The sequence below is a fragment of the Amblyraja radiata genome, chromosome 5 (assembly GCF_010909765.2).
Source record: "Amblyraja radiata isolate CabotCenter1 chromosome 5, sAmbRad1.1.pri, whole genome shotgun sequence".
Taxonomy (NCBI): domain Eukaryota; kingdom Metazoa; phylum Chordata; class Chondrichthyes; order Rajiformes; family Rajidae; genus Amblyraja; species Amblyraja radiata.
Window position 1 is genome coordinate 93,870,991 of NC_045960.1, and position 16,353 is coordinate 93,887,343.

General features: G+C 42.0%; 1 protein-coding gene across 1 annotated transcript in view; it reads left to right on the forward strand.

Annotated features, from left to right (window-relative positions):
* heatr5b (HEAT repeat containing 5B) overlaps positions 1-16,353 on the forward strand; it is a 93,104-nt gene that overhangs the window by 58,894 nt on the left and 17,857 nt on the right. Inside the window, exons 24-29 of the mRNA XM_033021795.1 lie at positions 95-346; positions 1,904-2,085; positions 4,052-4,120; positions 7,130-7,309; positions 9,237-9,471; positions 15,180-15,419. Coding sequence (XP_032877686.1) covers positions 95-346; positions 1,904-2,085; positions 4,052-4,120; positions 7,130-7,309; positions 9,237-9,471; positions 15,180-15,419 — 1,158 coding nt within the window. The remainder of the gene's footprint in view (positions 1-94; positions 347-1,903; positions 2,086-4,051; positions 4,121-7,129; positions 7,310-9,236; positions 9,472-15,179; positions 15,420-16,353) is intronic.

Below are 16,353 nucleotides of genomic sequence, written 5' to 3' on the forward strand. Positions count from 1 at the left end.
AGGTGCTGTCAGTGCTTACAGTCGTGTTGTCCTGGATTCTATATTCAGCTCTTCAATCTATTTTAATTTGGGATTTTCTCTCACAACTCTACAGATGCAGGTGCTGTAGGTCTGTTGGAGGCAACAAGGGATGAAGATGGGGAGAAGAAAGATGAAATGGATGATGAGATTATGTTCACTGGCACAGGAGACGATGAAAAATCAAAGCCTTGCGTTGCCCCGAGGTGGGCCACTCGCGTGTTTGCCTCGGAGTGTCTCTGTCGGATCATCCTTCTGTGTGAGACCACGGACAACATACACTTCGATCTCGCCAAGGCCAGGGCCATGAAGCAGAAGAATCCCAAATGTAAGTCTTGTTTGGTAGCCATTCCTTCCCACCACATTGTACCTTCACAGACTGGTGACTAGCACAAATAATTCGGCAAAGGCATTGCATCAACATGGCCATGCTGGCCATCATACGGCAATGTTTAAAACCGGAATTATACATTCTTTACTGCGCACACACACACACATGTTCACATTTGTTCCTTCTATTAATTCCATGATCTCCTGTCAGCGTCCCATCTTGTATAAAGCCAAGTTCGTGTCAAACTGTTGCAAACACATGGTAACATTTGGCCTTTTAGTCACTGACGTGTGATGGAGTCCAATGTGCCTCAATTTTTAAAAATCACTTGTTTTCAAATCTTTCTGGTGCCTGACCTCCCCCCCCCCCCCTCCCCCCTCCATATCTCGGCACCACCATCAACCCCATAGTCCTACAACTTCTTTGCACAGTTTTCACCACTGCACCATTGCGGGCTGCACCTTCAACAACCCAGGTCCTAAACTCTGGAACTTCCTCTCTAAGCTTCTCTGCCTCTTGCTTTGAAACTTCAGATGCTGGATTCAGTCATCTACTTAATTTCAACATGTCATTTGACGTTACATTTTATTTGACTCTCGTGTGAAGCATCTCGGGGTGTTCAACCACAAGCACGAGAGGACATGAGAAATGATTTGACTCCTCAAACTGACTCTGCCATTCAGTAAACAAAACTGATCTTCCTACCCTATTCACATGATCCTATAAATATCTGCAGATCTATCAATTTTTGCTTTAAATAAAAATACTAAGACTAAGCCTCCAGGGTACAAATTTAAAAATTCACCACACTCTTGTCTGTGAAGGAATTTCTCATCATTGCACTGTGAGCCCCTTATTATGAGACTGCGACTCTAGGTTCTCGACTCATTACCCAGGAGCAACATCCTCTCTGTGTCTATCCTGTTGAGTCTAAGAATGTTGAATGTTCCATTGAGGTCATGTCTCATCCTTACAGATTCTAATGAATAGAGATCTAGTCTACTTATTCTCTCTTTGTATGACTGTCCAGCCTTCTCAGGAAACAGCGCATTTTCCTGCTTTCTATCTGGTGCAAATGTATTTATTTTTTGGTAATAAGACCAAAATTGTACACAACACTTCAGATATCGGTTTGACTGGGGTCCTCTATAATTATAATAAGACATCTTTACTCCTGTACTTAAACTGTATAGCCATAAAGGCCATCATATGATTAACCTTCCTAATCATTTGCAACACCTGAATGTTAATTTTAATAACTTTGTACAAGGAATCTTTGAACATGAACATCTCCCAATCGCTCACTATTTAAAAAGTTATTTAGCATTTGTTTTTTTTTTTCCAAAATCAGTGTATATCCCCATGTTATAAGAAATAAATGCAAGTTGTTTATAATGTACAGAACAGACATTTGAGCTACTCCCATCAATAAAGGAAATGATTAAAGTAGCAGTTGATGCGGAGCAGAGAGGCATGTTGGAAGACGGGAATTGAAGAAAGGGATGTGGAGGACATTGGTGTTATCTGATAGTCAGTATTTTGCTCTTTACACAGGTGACCTGTTGGTGTTGCACCTTTCTGACCTCATTCGCATGGCCTTCATGGCTGCCACCGACCACAGCAACCAGTTACGAATGGCTGGACTTCAAGCACTTGAGGACATTATCAAGGAGTTTGCTTCTGTCCCAGAGCCCGAGTTTCCAGGCCATGTAATCTTGGAACAATATCAGGCAAACGTAAGTCCACATTACCAGAAAGCGTACGTATCATACTTTTAAAAGTGGAGATGTTTATGTTAACTTCCTCCAAACTTCTGCAATTTCAAGTTCTTGTGTCCACATTGAGAGTAGGAGCTGCCCATGCAAATTTTTCAATTGCTATTGTAACTTCTTACTAGTGGAAACGCCAGCACATGCAAGTTTGCATTTTCTATCTAATGGATTTAAAAAAATGGAAATGTTTACAATATGCATTTAATTATATGGATGCACTCTTGATATATTCCATCCTCTGTCTATTTAGTTTTGCCAAACTATTTATGGGATTTATGACTCTTTTGATAAATAAGAGATCCATTATTTTCAATTTGCAGAGATTATGGGGCAATTTGGATGGGTTGATCTGAATGCCTTACTTGTATTTTATCATTCCTTTGTTATTATGTGTATCATTATGTTGATAAAATCGCAGCAAATCTCCAGTTTATGTTCATAGAGGGTAAAGTTTTGTGCATACTGTAACTTCACCCTCTATGAATATAAACTGGAGATTTGCTGCAATGTTATCACTTGTCTATTGACTACCAGTAAAATTCTGCATCAACCATAAACCCTCGCAAAGTTGCAACTTAGTCTTTCTGCATGGTTTCATTTGAACCTCACGTTTCAAACTTGGCTATTGCTGATAAAGAACACCACAATGAGCTGAGAGGAGCACAATCAAATCTTTGCATAATATGAAATAACATCAATATTGGATTATGGGTTTGCACCACTCTCCGCAGAAGACTTTATGAACAGAAATACAGAGGCTACACTGCAAGGTGCAAACCACTGGTTAGCCGCAAAAATAAAATGGCCAGACTACAGTTTGCCAAGAAGTACTTAAAAGAGCAACTACAGTTCTGGAAAAAAGGTCTTGTAGACAGATGAGACGAAGATTAATTTACATCATAGTGATGGCAAGAGCAAAGTATGGAGGTGAGAAGGAACTGCCCAAGATCCAAAGCATACCACCTCATCTGTGAAACACGGTGGTGGGGGTGTCATGGCCTGGGCATGTATGGCTGCTGAAGGTACTGGCTCACTTATCTTCATTGATGATACAACTGCTGATGGTAGTAGCATAATGAATTCTGAAGTGTATAGACACATCCTATCTGCTCAAGTTCAAACAAATGCCTCAAAACTCATTGGCCGGCTGTTCATTCTACAGCAAGACAATGATCCCAAACATACTGCTAAAGCAACAAAGGAGTTTTTCAAAGCTAAAAATTGGTCAATTCGTGAGTGGCCGTCAATCACCCAATCTGTACCCAATTGAGCATGCTTTTTATATGCTGAAGAGAAAACTGAAGGGGACTAGCCTCCAAAACAAGCATAAGCTAAAGATGGCTACAATACAGGCCTGGCAGAGTATCACCAGAGAAGACACCCAGCAACTGGTGATGTCCATGAATCGCAGACTTCAAGCAGTCATTGCATGCAAAGGATATGCAACAAAATACTAAACATGACTACTTTCATTTACATGACATTGCTGTGTCCCAAACATTATGGTGCCCTGAAATGGGGGGAGTATGTATAAACACTGCTGTAATTTCTACATGGTGAAACCAAAATGTATAAAAATGGCTTTTATTAAAATCTGACAATGTGCACTTTAACCACATGTGATTTTTTTCTATTACAAATCTCAAATTGTGGAGTACAGAGGCAAATAAATAAATGATGGGTCTTTGTCCCAAACATTATGGAGGGCACTATGTGTAGGATCATCAAAAAGATGATGGGTCTGTTTGTTACTTAGCAAACCAGCTCTTGCATGTGCTGCATCAGAGGATACAGAGAATGTATGGTGCTCTTGATAGTGCCGATACTGCCTGCCTTTGACTTGACGTTGAATGACTTCCAGGAGATGTTATTCTGCTAATGCTTATCAAATGACATGTTCAACATCGTTACTTATTTTGTCCCAATTTAGGTTGGAGCAGCCTTGAGGCCAGCTTTTTCCCAAGATACACCATCAGACATCACGGCCAAAGCCTGCCAGGTGAGCAGTTACCCTAGTGATCTCTACTGCAAATGAACTGATCATTTGCTCGGTAGGTCCTCACGGAAACGTAATGGCTTCCATGTGGTTTTCAGGCACTGATTTAACGTATTTCTTTTCATAAATAAATGGTGTTATCTGTTAATGGTTCCTGGAAGGAACAGTTTATGTGGTTGGCAGCCTGCATATTTGCACTTTTATGTTACAATATCGGGAATGGATCTAGTACCTCGGCTCCTATTTATTGGCATCAATTACATCTGAGATATCTTGTGTCAGTGTTGGTCAATGCGTATGTACTTATCTCTTTCTTAGTGAAAACATGTTCCACTTGCATTTCAAAGACAAGGTCAAAGGACAAAGGACATTTATTGTCACATACACCAATTGGTGCAGTGAAATTTGAGTTACCATGCAGCACACAAATAAGATAAAGACAACACTATAGAATTTAACATTAAAAATAAAAACATAAAAACATCCCCCACAGCGGAATCAACATTTTCCACTGTGAGGGAAGGCAACAAAGTTCAGTCCACTTCCTCTTGTTCACCCATGGTCGGGGCCTATTGAGGCCTCCGCAGTCACCGCAACGGCGGCCCGATGTTTCAGGCCCTCTCGCCGGATGATGAAACTCCGGCGTCGGAAGAACACTCTCAGCGGCTTGCAGTTCCGAATCAGCCGCTTCCTACCAGAGACTGCGGTTCCCGAAGTCCACAGGCGTGCTGGGCGGAGCTCCAACACTGGCGACCTCGGCAAAAGATCCCAGGGCTCCGCGATGTTTAAGTCAGCACCGCCCGCTGCTGGAAGCTCCGCAGACCACAGCTCCACGATGTTAAAGTCAGCAGTTCCAGCACTCCAGAGCTTCCAACACAGCCACCCCGGTAAGGCATTGCCTGCTCCGCAATGGTACTTCAGTGCTGTGCCGCTGCTGAAGCTGAAGCTCTCGCCGGTCTCCGGCAGGAAAGGCCGCGTCAATCCAGATGGTAGGCTGCGAGGAGGGGGGCGAAGATGTGGCTCGGAGGTAAGACGCATCCTCGACCGGGTAGTGACTGAAAAACAGTGTCCCCCCCCCCCACCCCCTTCCCCCCCCCCACATGAAAAAGACTAAAAGACCTCCAAAGCTAAACTTTTTGACAGACTAAAAATTAAAAAAAGGATAAAAAGACAAACAGTTGCAGGCGAGGCTGCCACACTCGATAGCACCACCACTCGGCCTTGAAAACAAATCAAGGTCATTCAGTCTCTTGAGTTGGCTTAGTTATTTTGTTGCACTTTTACCTTCACTTATTCTAATTTTTCTCAATTTTTAGTTTTTGTTTTAGAGATACAGTGAGAGATACAGTGAGTTTTAGAGAAACAGGCCCTTCGGCTTACCAACGATCACTCGTACACTAGTTCTATGTTACACATACACACACAAGGGACAATTTACAGAAACCAATTAACCCAAAAAGACAGCATGTCTTTGGAATGTGTGAGGAAACCGGAGCACCGGACGGAGAAAACCTGCGAGGTCACTGGGAGAACTAACAAACTCCGTACAGACAGCACCCATAATCAGGATTGAACCCGGGTCTCTGGCACTGAAAGGTAGCAACTCTACCACTGCGCCACTATGTCACAGTGAAATTTATTAAATTATTTCCTGAAAATTTCTGAAACCTTGAATGAAAAAACCCCAACACATTTAGCTATTTGAAAACCTCCAGTATCCTTGGCCTTTGGGAGGAGTAGGTTGAACATTCCCAGCAACATTTAATTTTGAATTGTGTATCATTTGAGGTGGTGCTGGTGGTGGTTATCATTAACCAGCAACTTACCTGGACTATCCACATACATAAATACCATAGTTACAAGTGTGGGTTAATCACAGGGATTATGCAGCCACTGATTCATCTCCTGACACTACAAAGATTTTCCTCACAAGCCAGTAGTGCGATGGATTAATTTCCACTTGCCTGGATGAATGGAACCCAAATGACAGGCAAGAAGCTCGACTCTATTGAGGACAAAACAACCTCTTGATTGGCAGTCCATCCACCATGAAATGTTTTGTTCCTCCATGTACCACCCACAAAAAATTCTGCAGTAACTTGCCAAGACTTCTTTCCCAACACCTCCCAAACCCACAACCTCTGCTGTCAAGGAAGACTAGGGCAGCAGATGCAAGGGGAAACCATCTGTTCATTCTTGTATATTTCTTGGAGGAATGGAGGGAAAGGTTTCACAACTATCATCTAGAGTATTGTGTACAGTTTTGGTCTCCTAATTTGAGGAAGGACATCCTTGTGATTGAGGCAGTGCAGCGTAGGTTCACGAGATTCACGAGATGGTGGGACTGTCATATGAGGAAAGATTGAAAAGACTAGGCTTGTATTCACTGGAGTTTAGAAGGATGAGGGGGCATCTTATAGAAACATATAAAATTATAAAAGGACTGGACAAGCTAGATGCAGGAAAAATGTTCCCAATGTTGGGAGAGTCCAGAACCAGGGGCCACAGTCTTAGAATAAAGGGGAGGTCATTTAAGACTGAGGTGAGAAAAAACGTTTTCACCCAGAGAGTTGTGAATTTATGGAGTTCTCTGCCACAGAGGGCAGTGGAGGCAAGTCACTGGATGTATTTAAGAGAGAGTTAGATAGAGGTCTAGGGGATAGAGGAGTCAATGGTTATGGGGAGAAGGCAGGCACGGGTTATTGATAGGGGACGATCAGCCATGATCACAATGAATGGCGGTGCTGGCTCGAAGGGCCGAATGGCCTCCTCCTGCACCTATTTTCTATGTTTCTACTCCTTTATTGTCACTGCAATAAAATCCTGCGACAACCAGCCTAACAAAATGGATGGTGTACAAAAATCAAAGTGCTAGAGGAGCCCAGCGGCTCAGACAGCATCTGTGGAGGGAGATAAGATAAACTATGAACTTGAGAAACTATAAACTATAAGAAAAAGATAAACTATGTTTTTATCTTTGCATGAAAAGTAACTGGTTGTTATCTTTTGCAGGTTTGCAGCACCTGGATTGGAAGTGGTGTAGTCAGTGACTTGAATGATCTGCGCAGGGTTCACAACCTGTTGGTATCTTCTTTGGACAAGATGCAATCTGGAAAAGGCTCCTTGAGCCAATTGTACAGCGAGAGTGCTACCACAATGGAGAAGCTGGCTGTGCTGAAAGCTTGGGCAGAGGTAAGCTTGCAAGGGAAGAGGGGGATTATGCTAAAACGTTCATAATTACATTTGGACCTTTCCTTCCCAACAATCAGTGACAGATGGTACACAAAAAAATGCTGGAGAAACTCAGCGGGTGCAGCAGCATCTATGGAGCGAAGGAAATAGGTAACGTTTGCTGCTGCTGCACCCGCTGAATTTCTCCAGCATTTTTTTGTGTACCTTCGATTTTCCAGCATCTGCAGTTTCTTCTTGAACAATCAGTGACAGATTCTGGGTTTAGCCCTGCTGCAGCTCTGCTGTATGACAACCCCCCCCCCCCCCCCCCCCCTCCCCCTCCCCTCCTGTTGAGGGGAAGTATTTTAGACAATAGACAGTAGGTGCAGTGGTAGGCCATTTGGCTCTTCGAGCCAGCACCACCATTCAATGTGATCATGGCTGATCATCCACACAGTAATGCATCAATCATTTGGTTTTGGTGAGAATGGGTATGCATTGAGAGCCGGATTCTGGATAATTTTGTTACTGCACACAATGTCGTCTTAAAGTGTTCTTCACTGCAGCCTCGGTATAAGTGCTCAAAGCTTACTGGGATGTTCACTCTAGTGAAAGTGCCGCACTGGTTTTATTCTTTATGATAGTAATTCCTGCAATGATGGGGTTCTTTGCTGTGGCAATCCATCTATTGATGGGAGGCAGCAGTAATTTATGGTTCATAATGAATAAATAGATCTCTACAACAACTGCATAGTTCTGTTGTTTCCTTCATGACACATACACCCTATCCTCGGCACTTTCACTCTGCCCCCCTTTGCGCTAAACCCACCCATCATCCCCTTGTCTCATCCATCCTCAGTCACCCTCTGCTCTCCCGGCCCATTCCAATCCATTGACTCTTAAAGAAAAATGTAGGAAATCTACCACTATACATAGTCTTTTTTTATTTTATCTCATCAGAACCTTCAACTAGATAAACCAAAATAGATTATAGACGAATCCTTCTCAAATTTGTCTGTCCTTATAAATTTGATACCACACTACATCAGCTACGCAGTACCATGCTGTCTGTAATTCTGGCACCACAGCCTTGGAGCCGAGCTAGACAGTATTCTGTGTTGATTCTCAGTCTGCCTCTAACCAGCTTCTTACTGGAGTAGTGTTAATCTACAGAGTGAACATTCTCCTTAATTTATGGGAATTCCGGGTCATGACAACTCAAAATGGAGGAGGAGCATTGAGGAAATGGAGGAGGTCTCTGAAAACAGTGTGTCTTTGTGATGGATGCACAGAGCATGCTTGTGCAGACAGTTGAAATGAATGTACAGTGTTCCAAACTACCCACCCACGCGACACCTGTAGCACATCTACAGCATGACAATAAACTCACGAACTTGAACTTGAACATCTGCAGATTCCGCATGGGAACTCGGAACTACAGGCAAAGCAAGCAATCCTTGGTCCTGTGAGACTACTTAAAAAGTGACAGCATCAGTGAGTGTCCCTGGCATTCTAATAATAGATTAGTAGCCCTTTTAATCCCTTTTAATGCAGTTTGTTTCTGGAAAATTGAGATTATTCTCTGGGAAATAAGATTCCTCTGTAATAATCCACTCCCCTTAAGGTTCCTCTATAATAATCTACTCTCCTCAACATAAGATTCCTCTGTAACAATCCTCTCTCCATAAGGTTCCTCTATAATAATCTGCTCTCCTCAATATTCGTCTGTAACAATCCACTCTACATAAAATCAGAATTATCTGTCACAATCCACTCTCCTTGCCTTTTCCCCAGGCCTATATATTTATAATAAGGTTTAACTCAGGAGAGTCGCTTATGCCAGTTCTGTCTACACCTCAAGGATTGACATGTCAAGTATAAATTAAAAGCTGCCTGGGGAACCCCGTTTCATGTGTTACTTAATCTAATGTGTCTTCCCTTTGTCTAGGTCTACATTGTTGCTATGAAAACCAAAAAAGAAGCAGAGACCAAGCCGGTGAAACCTGTGAAGAGTAAGGAAGAGGATGATGATTTTGGCGCAGTGGACGAGCTCCCTCCAGATAGTTTGATCACGCTAGTTCAGCCAGAGCTGCCTATTCTCAGCCGTCTCTGGCTTGCTGCACTAAAGGACTACGCCTTGTTAACTCTGCCATCGGAATTTGCGAGCCAGTTGCCATCTGAGGGTAAGGTATTCCTTGAGCTCTAGTCTGGTTCTGAAGAGTCTTAGATTTGCTTTCAGCATTCTCCTTCATACTTAGTGTCCGGTTGACTGTAGATTGGACTCCAGCCTGGATTTGCCCCTGAATCCCTGCAAAAAAAGCTCTATTGCAGCATTTGATTTTAAATGTGGACCTCTCCCTATCTAGCTTCCTCCAGCTCTGCAAGCCTTTATGGTCTCTGAGCTTCTTCAGTTCCAGCCTCTTGTACATCTCCTGTCACTGTTATGTACTCACATCTATATGTACTCACATCACATGCTCTCAGCCTGATTCCCTGTATTTTTGTAAATGCCTTATTAAAAGAAGCACTGCTTTGACCAAGATTTCCAATTACCTGTCTTAACAGCTGTTTGTTGGTAACATATCCAACACTGTTGCAATTTCCTACTGGGAAATGTCTTGCCAAGTTTTACTACCTTGAACAGACAATATGGCTGCTTTTAGTCACCAACTTTTTATTCAGTTGAAGATAGTTCTAGGTCATCAGTTTGATTAGCATAATGAGAAGGTGGTGTATTTTTATCTCATTTATACCTGGCCTAGTTTTGCAACACAGTAGCAAGCAGTCAGTGTTAAACTTCAATGAATCTGATATTTCAGAACGATAACAATGTCAATCATAATTGCTCTCAATGTTGTTGTTTAACCTGTGCACCAATCAATTGCTCGGAAATCATGATTGCCATGGAGGGGTTTTCCAAAACGACTTGTGGTGTATCAACAGAAAACCAGTTATTCATCCCAGTTTCAGAAGCTGGTGTCGCAATCTGTGGAATTTCGAATATGTATCCGGAATGTGGGTGGACATGATTTAACAGTGGAAAGTCAATGCGCATACGAGTAAACAAATTAGGAGCAGAAGTGGCCTCCCAGCCCTGGATTCTTCTCTGCCATTCAACAAAGTTATTAGCTGATCTGAACTTTGCATTGCTATCTACCTGTGGTAATCTTTCACTCTTGTTTATCAATCACTCTACCTCTGCCGTTTCAACGAAATATTCAAATACTCTGCTTCCACTGGTCTTTAAGGAAGAGTGCTCAAAAGTGATAGGAGCAGAATTAGGCCATTCGGCCCATCAAGTCTACTCTGCCATTCAATCATGGCTGATCTATCTTTCCCTCTTCTGCCTTCTCCCCATAACCCCATACTAATCAAGAATCTATCTATCTCTACCTTAAAAATATCAATTGCCTTGTCCTCCACAGCCTTTTGTTCCAAAGGCTCATGACTCTGAAAAAACATTTCCCCCCATTCTTTAATGGGTAATCCCTTTTAAACAGTGACCCAAGTTCCAAATTTTCTCGCAAGAGGAAACATCCTATATTTACACTGTCGAGAGCTCTTGGGATGTTGTATGTTTCAATCAAGTCACTTCTCAGCTCGAAGCTCCAGTGGATGTAAGCCCACCCTGTTCAACCTTTGGTAATAAGGCAGCAAAGCCATTCCGTACACCTCCTCAGAACTTCTTCAAATGAGTTTATATCCTTCTTGGGTAAGGAGACATTCACCAGACATAGTAGACAGATGTGGTCTCAATAATGCTCCATATTACTGAAACATAACTACAATGTACTTGCCTTTTGTGAATTCTGCACCAAAACACCCTACTCCCTCTGCATCTCAGAGCTCTGCCGTCACCATTTAGATTTGAGGCCCATTTATTTTTTCTCTGCCAAAATGAACAATATAAAACATTACACTGTATTTGCCAGATCTTTACCCACTCATTTATGACATTGATATCCCTTTGTAGCCACCTCCTGTCTTCACAACTTACTTTCCTATCTACCCTTCGCATCATCAGCAAATTTAGCAACAGGCTGTTGCAGCCTTCATCTTAGTCGTTTATATAAATTACAAGTAGCCTCCACACTGATCCCTGTGTCTTGCCACACATTATAACGTGTCAAGCAGATAAAGATTCACTAAGGCCTACCTTGTTCCCAGCCAATTCTGTCCATATTATCTCTTACACCATACCTTTTCAAAGAATTATAATGAATTTCCCTTTCCGAAAACGATGAACTGAAAGTAGTGGATTTTTTTGGTCTTGTTACTTCTGGGAGAGGAAGGTTAAATATACCAGATATTGCTGAAATAATTGCTGGTCTGTAGCTTGATGTTACTATTCATTGTGTACGAAAGTCAGGAAATCATGTGACAACTTTATAAAACTTTAGTTAGACCGTGTTTAGAGTATTGTGTGCTGATCTCGTCACCTCATTACAGGAAGGACAGAGCGGTTATGGAGAGGGTGCAGAAAAGGTTCACCTTGGAGGGTATTAGTTATAAGGGGAAGTTGGGCAAACTTGGATGGCATTCTCTGGAGTGTCTGAGGTTCAGGGGATACTTGTTAAAAGTATATAAAATTCTGAGAGGCATAGATAGGGTAAACAGTCAGAACCTTTTATCTAGGGTGGAAATCTCAAATACTGGAGGGTGTAGCTATAAGATCAGAGGGGACAAGTTTAAAGGACAGATGTGGGGCAAGTTCTTGGGTGTGGTGGGTGTCTGGAACACATTGCCAGTGGTGGTGGTGGATATGATACGATAGTATGATCAATAGTGGTGTTTAAGTAGTTTTTAGATAGGTACATGGATATGCAAGAAATGGAGGGAAATTAATCTTGTGCAAGAAGAGATTAACTTGGCATCATGTTCAGCAGAAATATTGTGGGCCGAAGAGCCTGTTCCTGTGCTGCACTGTTCTATGCTCAGCAAAGGGCAAGAGGAAGAAATGCTGACAGTTAAGAATTGCCAAATATTGTTGATGATTTGCACTGTTCCATTATTAACCTCACAGTAATATTATCCAGTGATTTTCATGGAATTGCAGAATTCATACATTAATTGTCCATAATAAATGTAGGGCGCTGGAGAGTGCCATAGAGCAGAGAGGGGTTATAGGTACACTATCTACAAATGATGACATAGGTGGACACGGTAGTGAAGGTGTTTGGCATGATTGCCTTTGTTAGTAATGGTATTGAGTTGGGATACCATGCTACAGCTGTACAAAATGTTGGTGAGGCTGTATTTGGAGACCACATGATGTACACATGGTTGCCCTGTGATAGGAAAGATGTCATTAAATTGGAAAGGGTGTAGAAAAGATTCACCAGGACGTTCCCAGAATTTTACGGTTTGAAATGTAAGGATAGGCCAGGATTTTTTCCCTTGAATGTAGGAGATTGAGGGGTGGACTTGGAGAGATACAAAATCATGAGAGGCACATATATAAAGTTACAGCCAATTAAGTGTTTTTTAAAAAAATGTTTTAAAGAAGGAAGCCTAACAGGCAGCAGCCACAAATGGTGATGAAATAAATGATGGGATCAGCTTCTCCACTGATGTTCGTTGAGGAATAAAGATTAGCCAGAATACTGAGCTGAACTGCCGTCCTCTTTATTGAAATATGTCATTTGTGCCTCGGTTGGTCGCCCTGCACCTCTAAGCCAAAGATTTAGATTTGAGTTCCCTTCCAGAGATTTGACTGACAAAATCGAGCTGATGTTCCAGTGCAATGCTGATCGATTGCTGCACTGTTGTAGACGACATCCTTTATGTGAAAATTTAACCTGAGACATAGAAACATAGAAAATAGGTGCAGGAGTAGGCCATTCAGCCCTTCGAGCCTGCACCGCCATTCAATATGATCATGGCTGATCATCCAACTCAGTATCTCGTACCTGCCTTCTCTCCATAACCCCTGATCCCCTTAGCCACAAGGGCCACATCTAACTCCCTCTTAAATATAGCCAATGAACTGGCCTCAACTACCTTCTGTGGCAAAGAATTCCACAGATTCACTACTCTCTGTGTGAAAAATGTTTTTCTCATCTCGGTCCTAAAAGACTTCCCCCTTATCCTTAAACTGTGACCCCTTGTTCTGGACTTCCCCAACATCGGGAACAATCTTCCTGCATCTACCCTTAAGAATTTTGTACGTTTCTATAAGATCCTCCCTCAATCTTCTAAATTCTAGCGAGCACAAGCCGAGTCTATCCAGTCTTTCTTCATATGAAAGTCCTGACATCCCAGGAATCAGTCTGGTGAACCTTCTCTGTACTCCCTCTATGGCAAGAATGTCTTTCTTCAGATTAGGAGACCAAAACTGTACGCAATACTCCAGGTGTGGTCTCACCAAGACCCTGTACAACTGCAGTAGAACCTCCCTGCTCCTATACTCGGATCCTTTCAGGAGACCCAGTTTACTCTCACAGGTGGATGTTATAAATCTACAGTATTGCTTTGTAGAAGAGAGTGAATTATTCCCAGTGCATAACTGGATATTTTCCTCAGCCAACATCATGAAAAACATCTTAACTGGTCATCATTACAGTGGTGTTCTTTGGGAATTTGTTGTATGTTGATTGGGGCTATAGTTTGAAATGTTTTGCTGATGATGCACTATGGTTTCCCGCAAGGCCAGGGGTTCTTTATAAGTGAAAGTGTTTAAATTAGTGTTGTAATGGTGGATCTGAACCTGGGTGCAGAGTTGGCACTCTCATAGGTCTCTCCTGAAAGACTGCATTCTTACTGTACAGCACTCCTACTCCTCTCTCTACTGCACCAAATTAGTCTTGACTTTTCTGTTCAGATCTCTGGATTGAAACAGGAGCCCCAATCTTCAGATTCAGAGTTGAGATAGCTGACTGCTGAATCGTGATTAACTCCTGATGGGAAACCTACTGCTGTGAAATTCCTGCCAATCCATCTGATTCAAGTAAATCTGGATCAGTGAGATTTGGAAACCTGATTTCAACATATCCTTTGATTACCGTGTAATCCAGCAATTTTTGAAGGCGCAGTAATATTAGGCTTTATTTCCATAAACAAAAATGATTTTCAAGTTTTCTAACAATTATTTTACAGCAACAGAAATTTGACGAAAATCGTATTGTGAATTTGGTTTTGATCCCTTGAGAGTGGGATGAAACTTAACATACAATATTTCTAAGGTACACAAAAAAGCTGGAGAAACTCAGCGGGTGCAGCAGCATCTATGGAGTGAAGGAAAAAGGCAACGTTTCGGCCCGAAACGTTGCCTTTTTCCTTCGCTCCATAGATGCTGCTGCACCCACTGAGTTTCTCCAGCTTTTTTGTGTACCATCGGTTTTCCAGCATCTGCAGTTCCTTCTTAAATACAATATTTCTAGACAACATTCAAGAGGTAGCTGTGAGTTGGAAGTTGAAGCTTAATTCGTGAAATAATACAGCATACAGGAAGATGTTTTGTGCCTGTGCTGGTTCTTAGGAAGAACAAGCATAGGCACACAGTTCCTTGCTCTTTTTTCATTACCTTCTTACCTGTAGAAAATATCTCAAAGTACTAGTAAATAATGTGCATAAATCACCAATTGTGAATAATTGCAAAAATGTAGTTCTCATTTCATAATTAAAGGCTGTCCCTTCAGCTTCCTGAGTGCTATAAACACTCAAAATCACTTGCTTGATACCACTGCCTCATATCCTGGTTTCCCATTGTACTCTCTCTAATGCTTACTTCATTAACCAAGGTTTTGTTGATCCATCTTCTAAAATGGTTTGATGTCAAACGGTGTTTAATGTCGTTGTGAAGTTATTTTAGACTAATTTGAAGGCAATTATAGAAATGTAAATAGTTTGAATATCTTTGCATGTGTTGTTTAATGGTGCTGCCTTGTTACAGGAGGAGCATTTTATACTCCAGAAACAATCGACAGTGCCAGGCTCCATTACCGCACCTCCTGGGCTCCAATCCTACATGCGGTGGTACTTTGGTTGAACAGTACTGGGTTCACTATTGCATACGAGCCTGCAGTTCCCAGTGGGCAGAAAAACCAAACAGGCACCATACTCAACCAGACATCCGGCGGTTCGACCAAAACACTGCAGGAGATCAACACAGACCGCCTCCATCTTATTTTTGGTAAGCAAGGATAGGCAGAATGATTCAAACTATCACTGACGGTTTATTTTGTCAGTCTAATCACATGCATCATTGAACCAGATAGCATAGAAGGAAGTCATTTGGTTGGTCATGTCATCACAATCTCTACGAAGGGGCTTTCTAATTAGCCCCACTCCTAATTTTCTTCTCTTAAACTCGTAAATATTTTCCCTGTGAGCACAGATCCAATTCCATATAACCATATAACAATTACAGCACGGAAACAGGCCATCTCGGCCCTTCTAGTCCGTGCCGAACACTTATTCTCCCCTAGTCCCATCTACCTGCACTCAGACCATAACCCTCCATTCCTTTCCCGTCCATATACCTATCCAATTTATTTTTAAATGATAAAATCGAACCTGCCTCCACCACTTCCACTGGAAGCTCATTCCACACAGCTACCACTCTCTGAGTAAAGAAGTTCCCCCTCATGTTACCCCTAAACTTCTGTCCCTTAATTCTCAGGTCATGTCCTCTTGTTTGAATCTTCCCTACTCTCAATGGGAAAAGCTTATCCACGTCAACTCTGTCTATCCCTCTCATCATTTTAAAGACCTTTATCAAGTCCCCCCTTAACCTTCTGCGCTCCAAAGAATAAAGACCTAACTTGTTCAACCTTTCTCTGTAACTTAGCTGCTGAAACCCAGGCAACATTCTAGTAAATCTCCTCTGTACTCTCTCTATTTTGTTGACATCCTTCCTATAATTAGGCGACCAAAATTGTACACCATACTCCAGAATTCCTTTTTCAAAATTCTATTGACTCCATTTAATTTATCTTTTCAGGCAGTACATTCTTTACCGCAACAAGTGAGGTTTTGAAATAATTCGTCTCTCCGCCAGATCGTTTGCCAATTATCTTGAACCTGTCATCTTCCTGTAGATTTAATCAAATGCTTTCATAATTTTG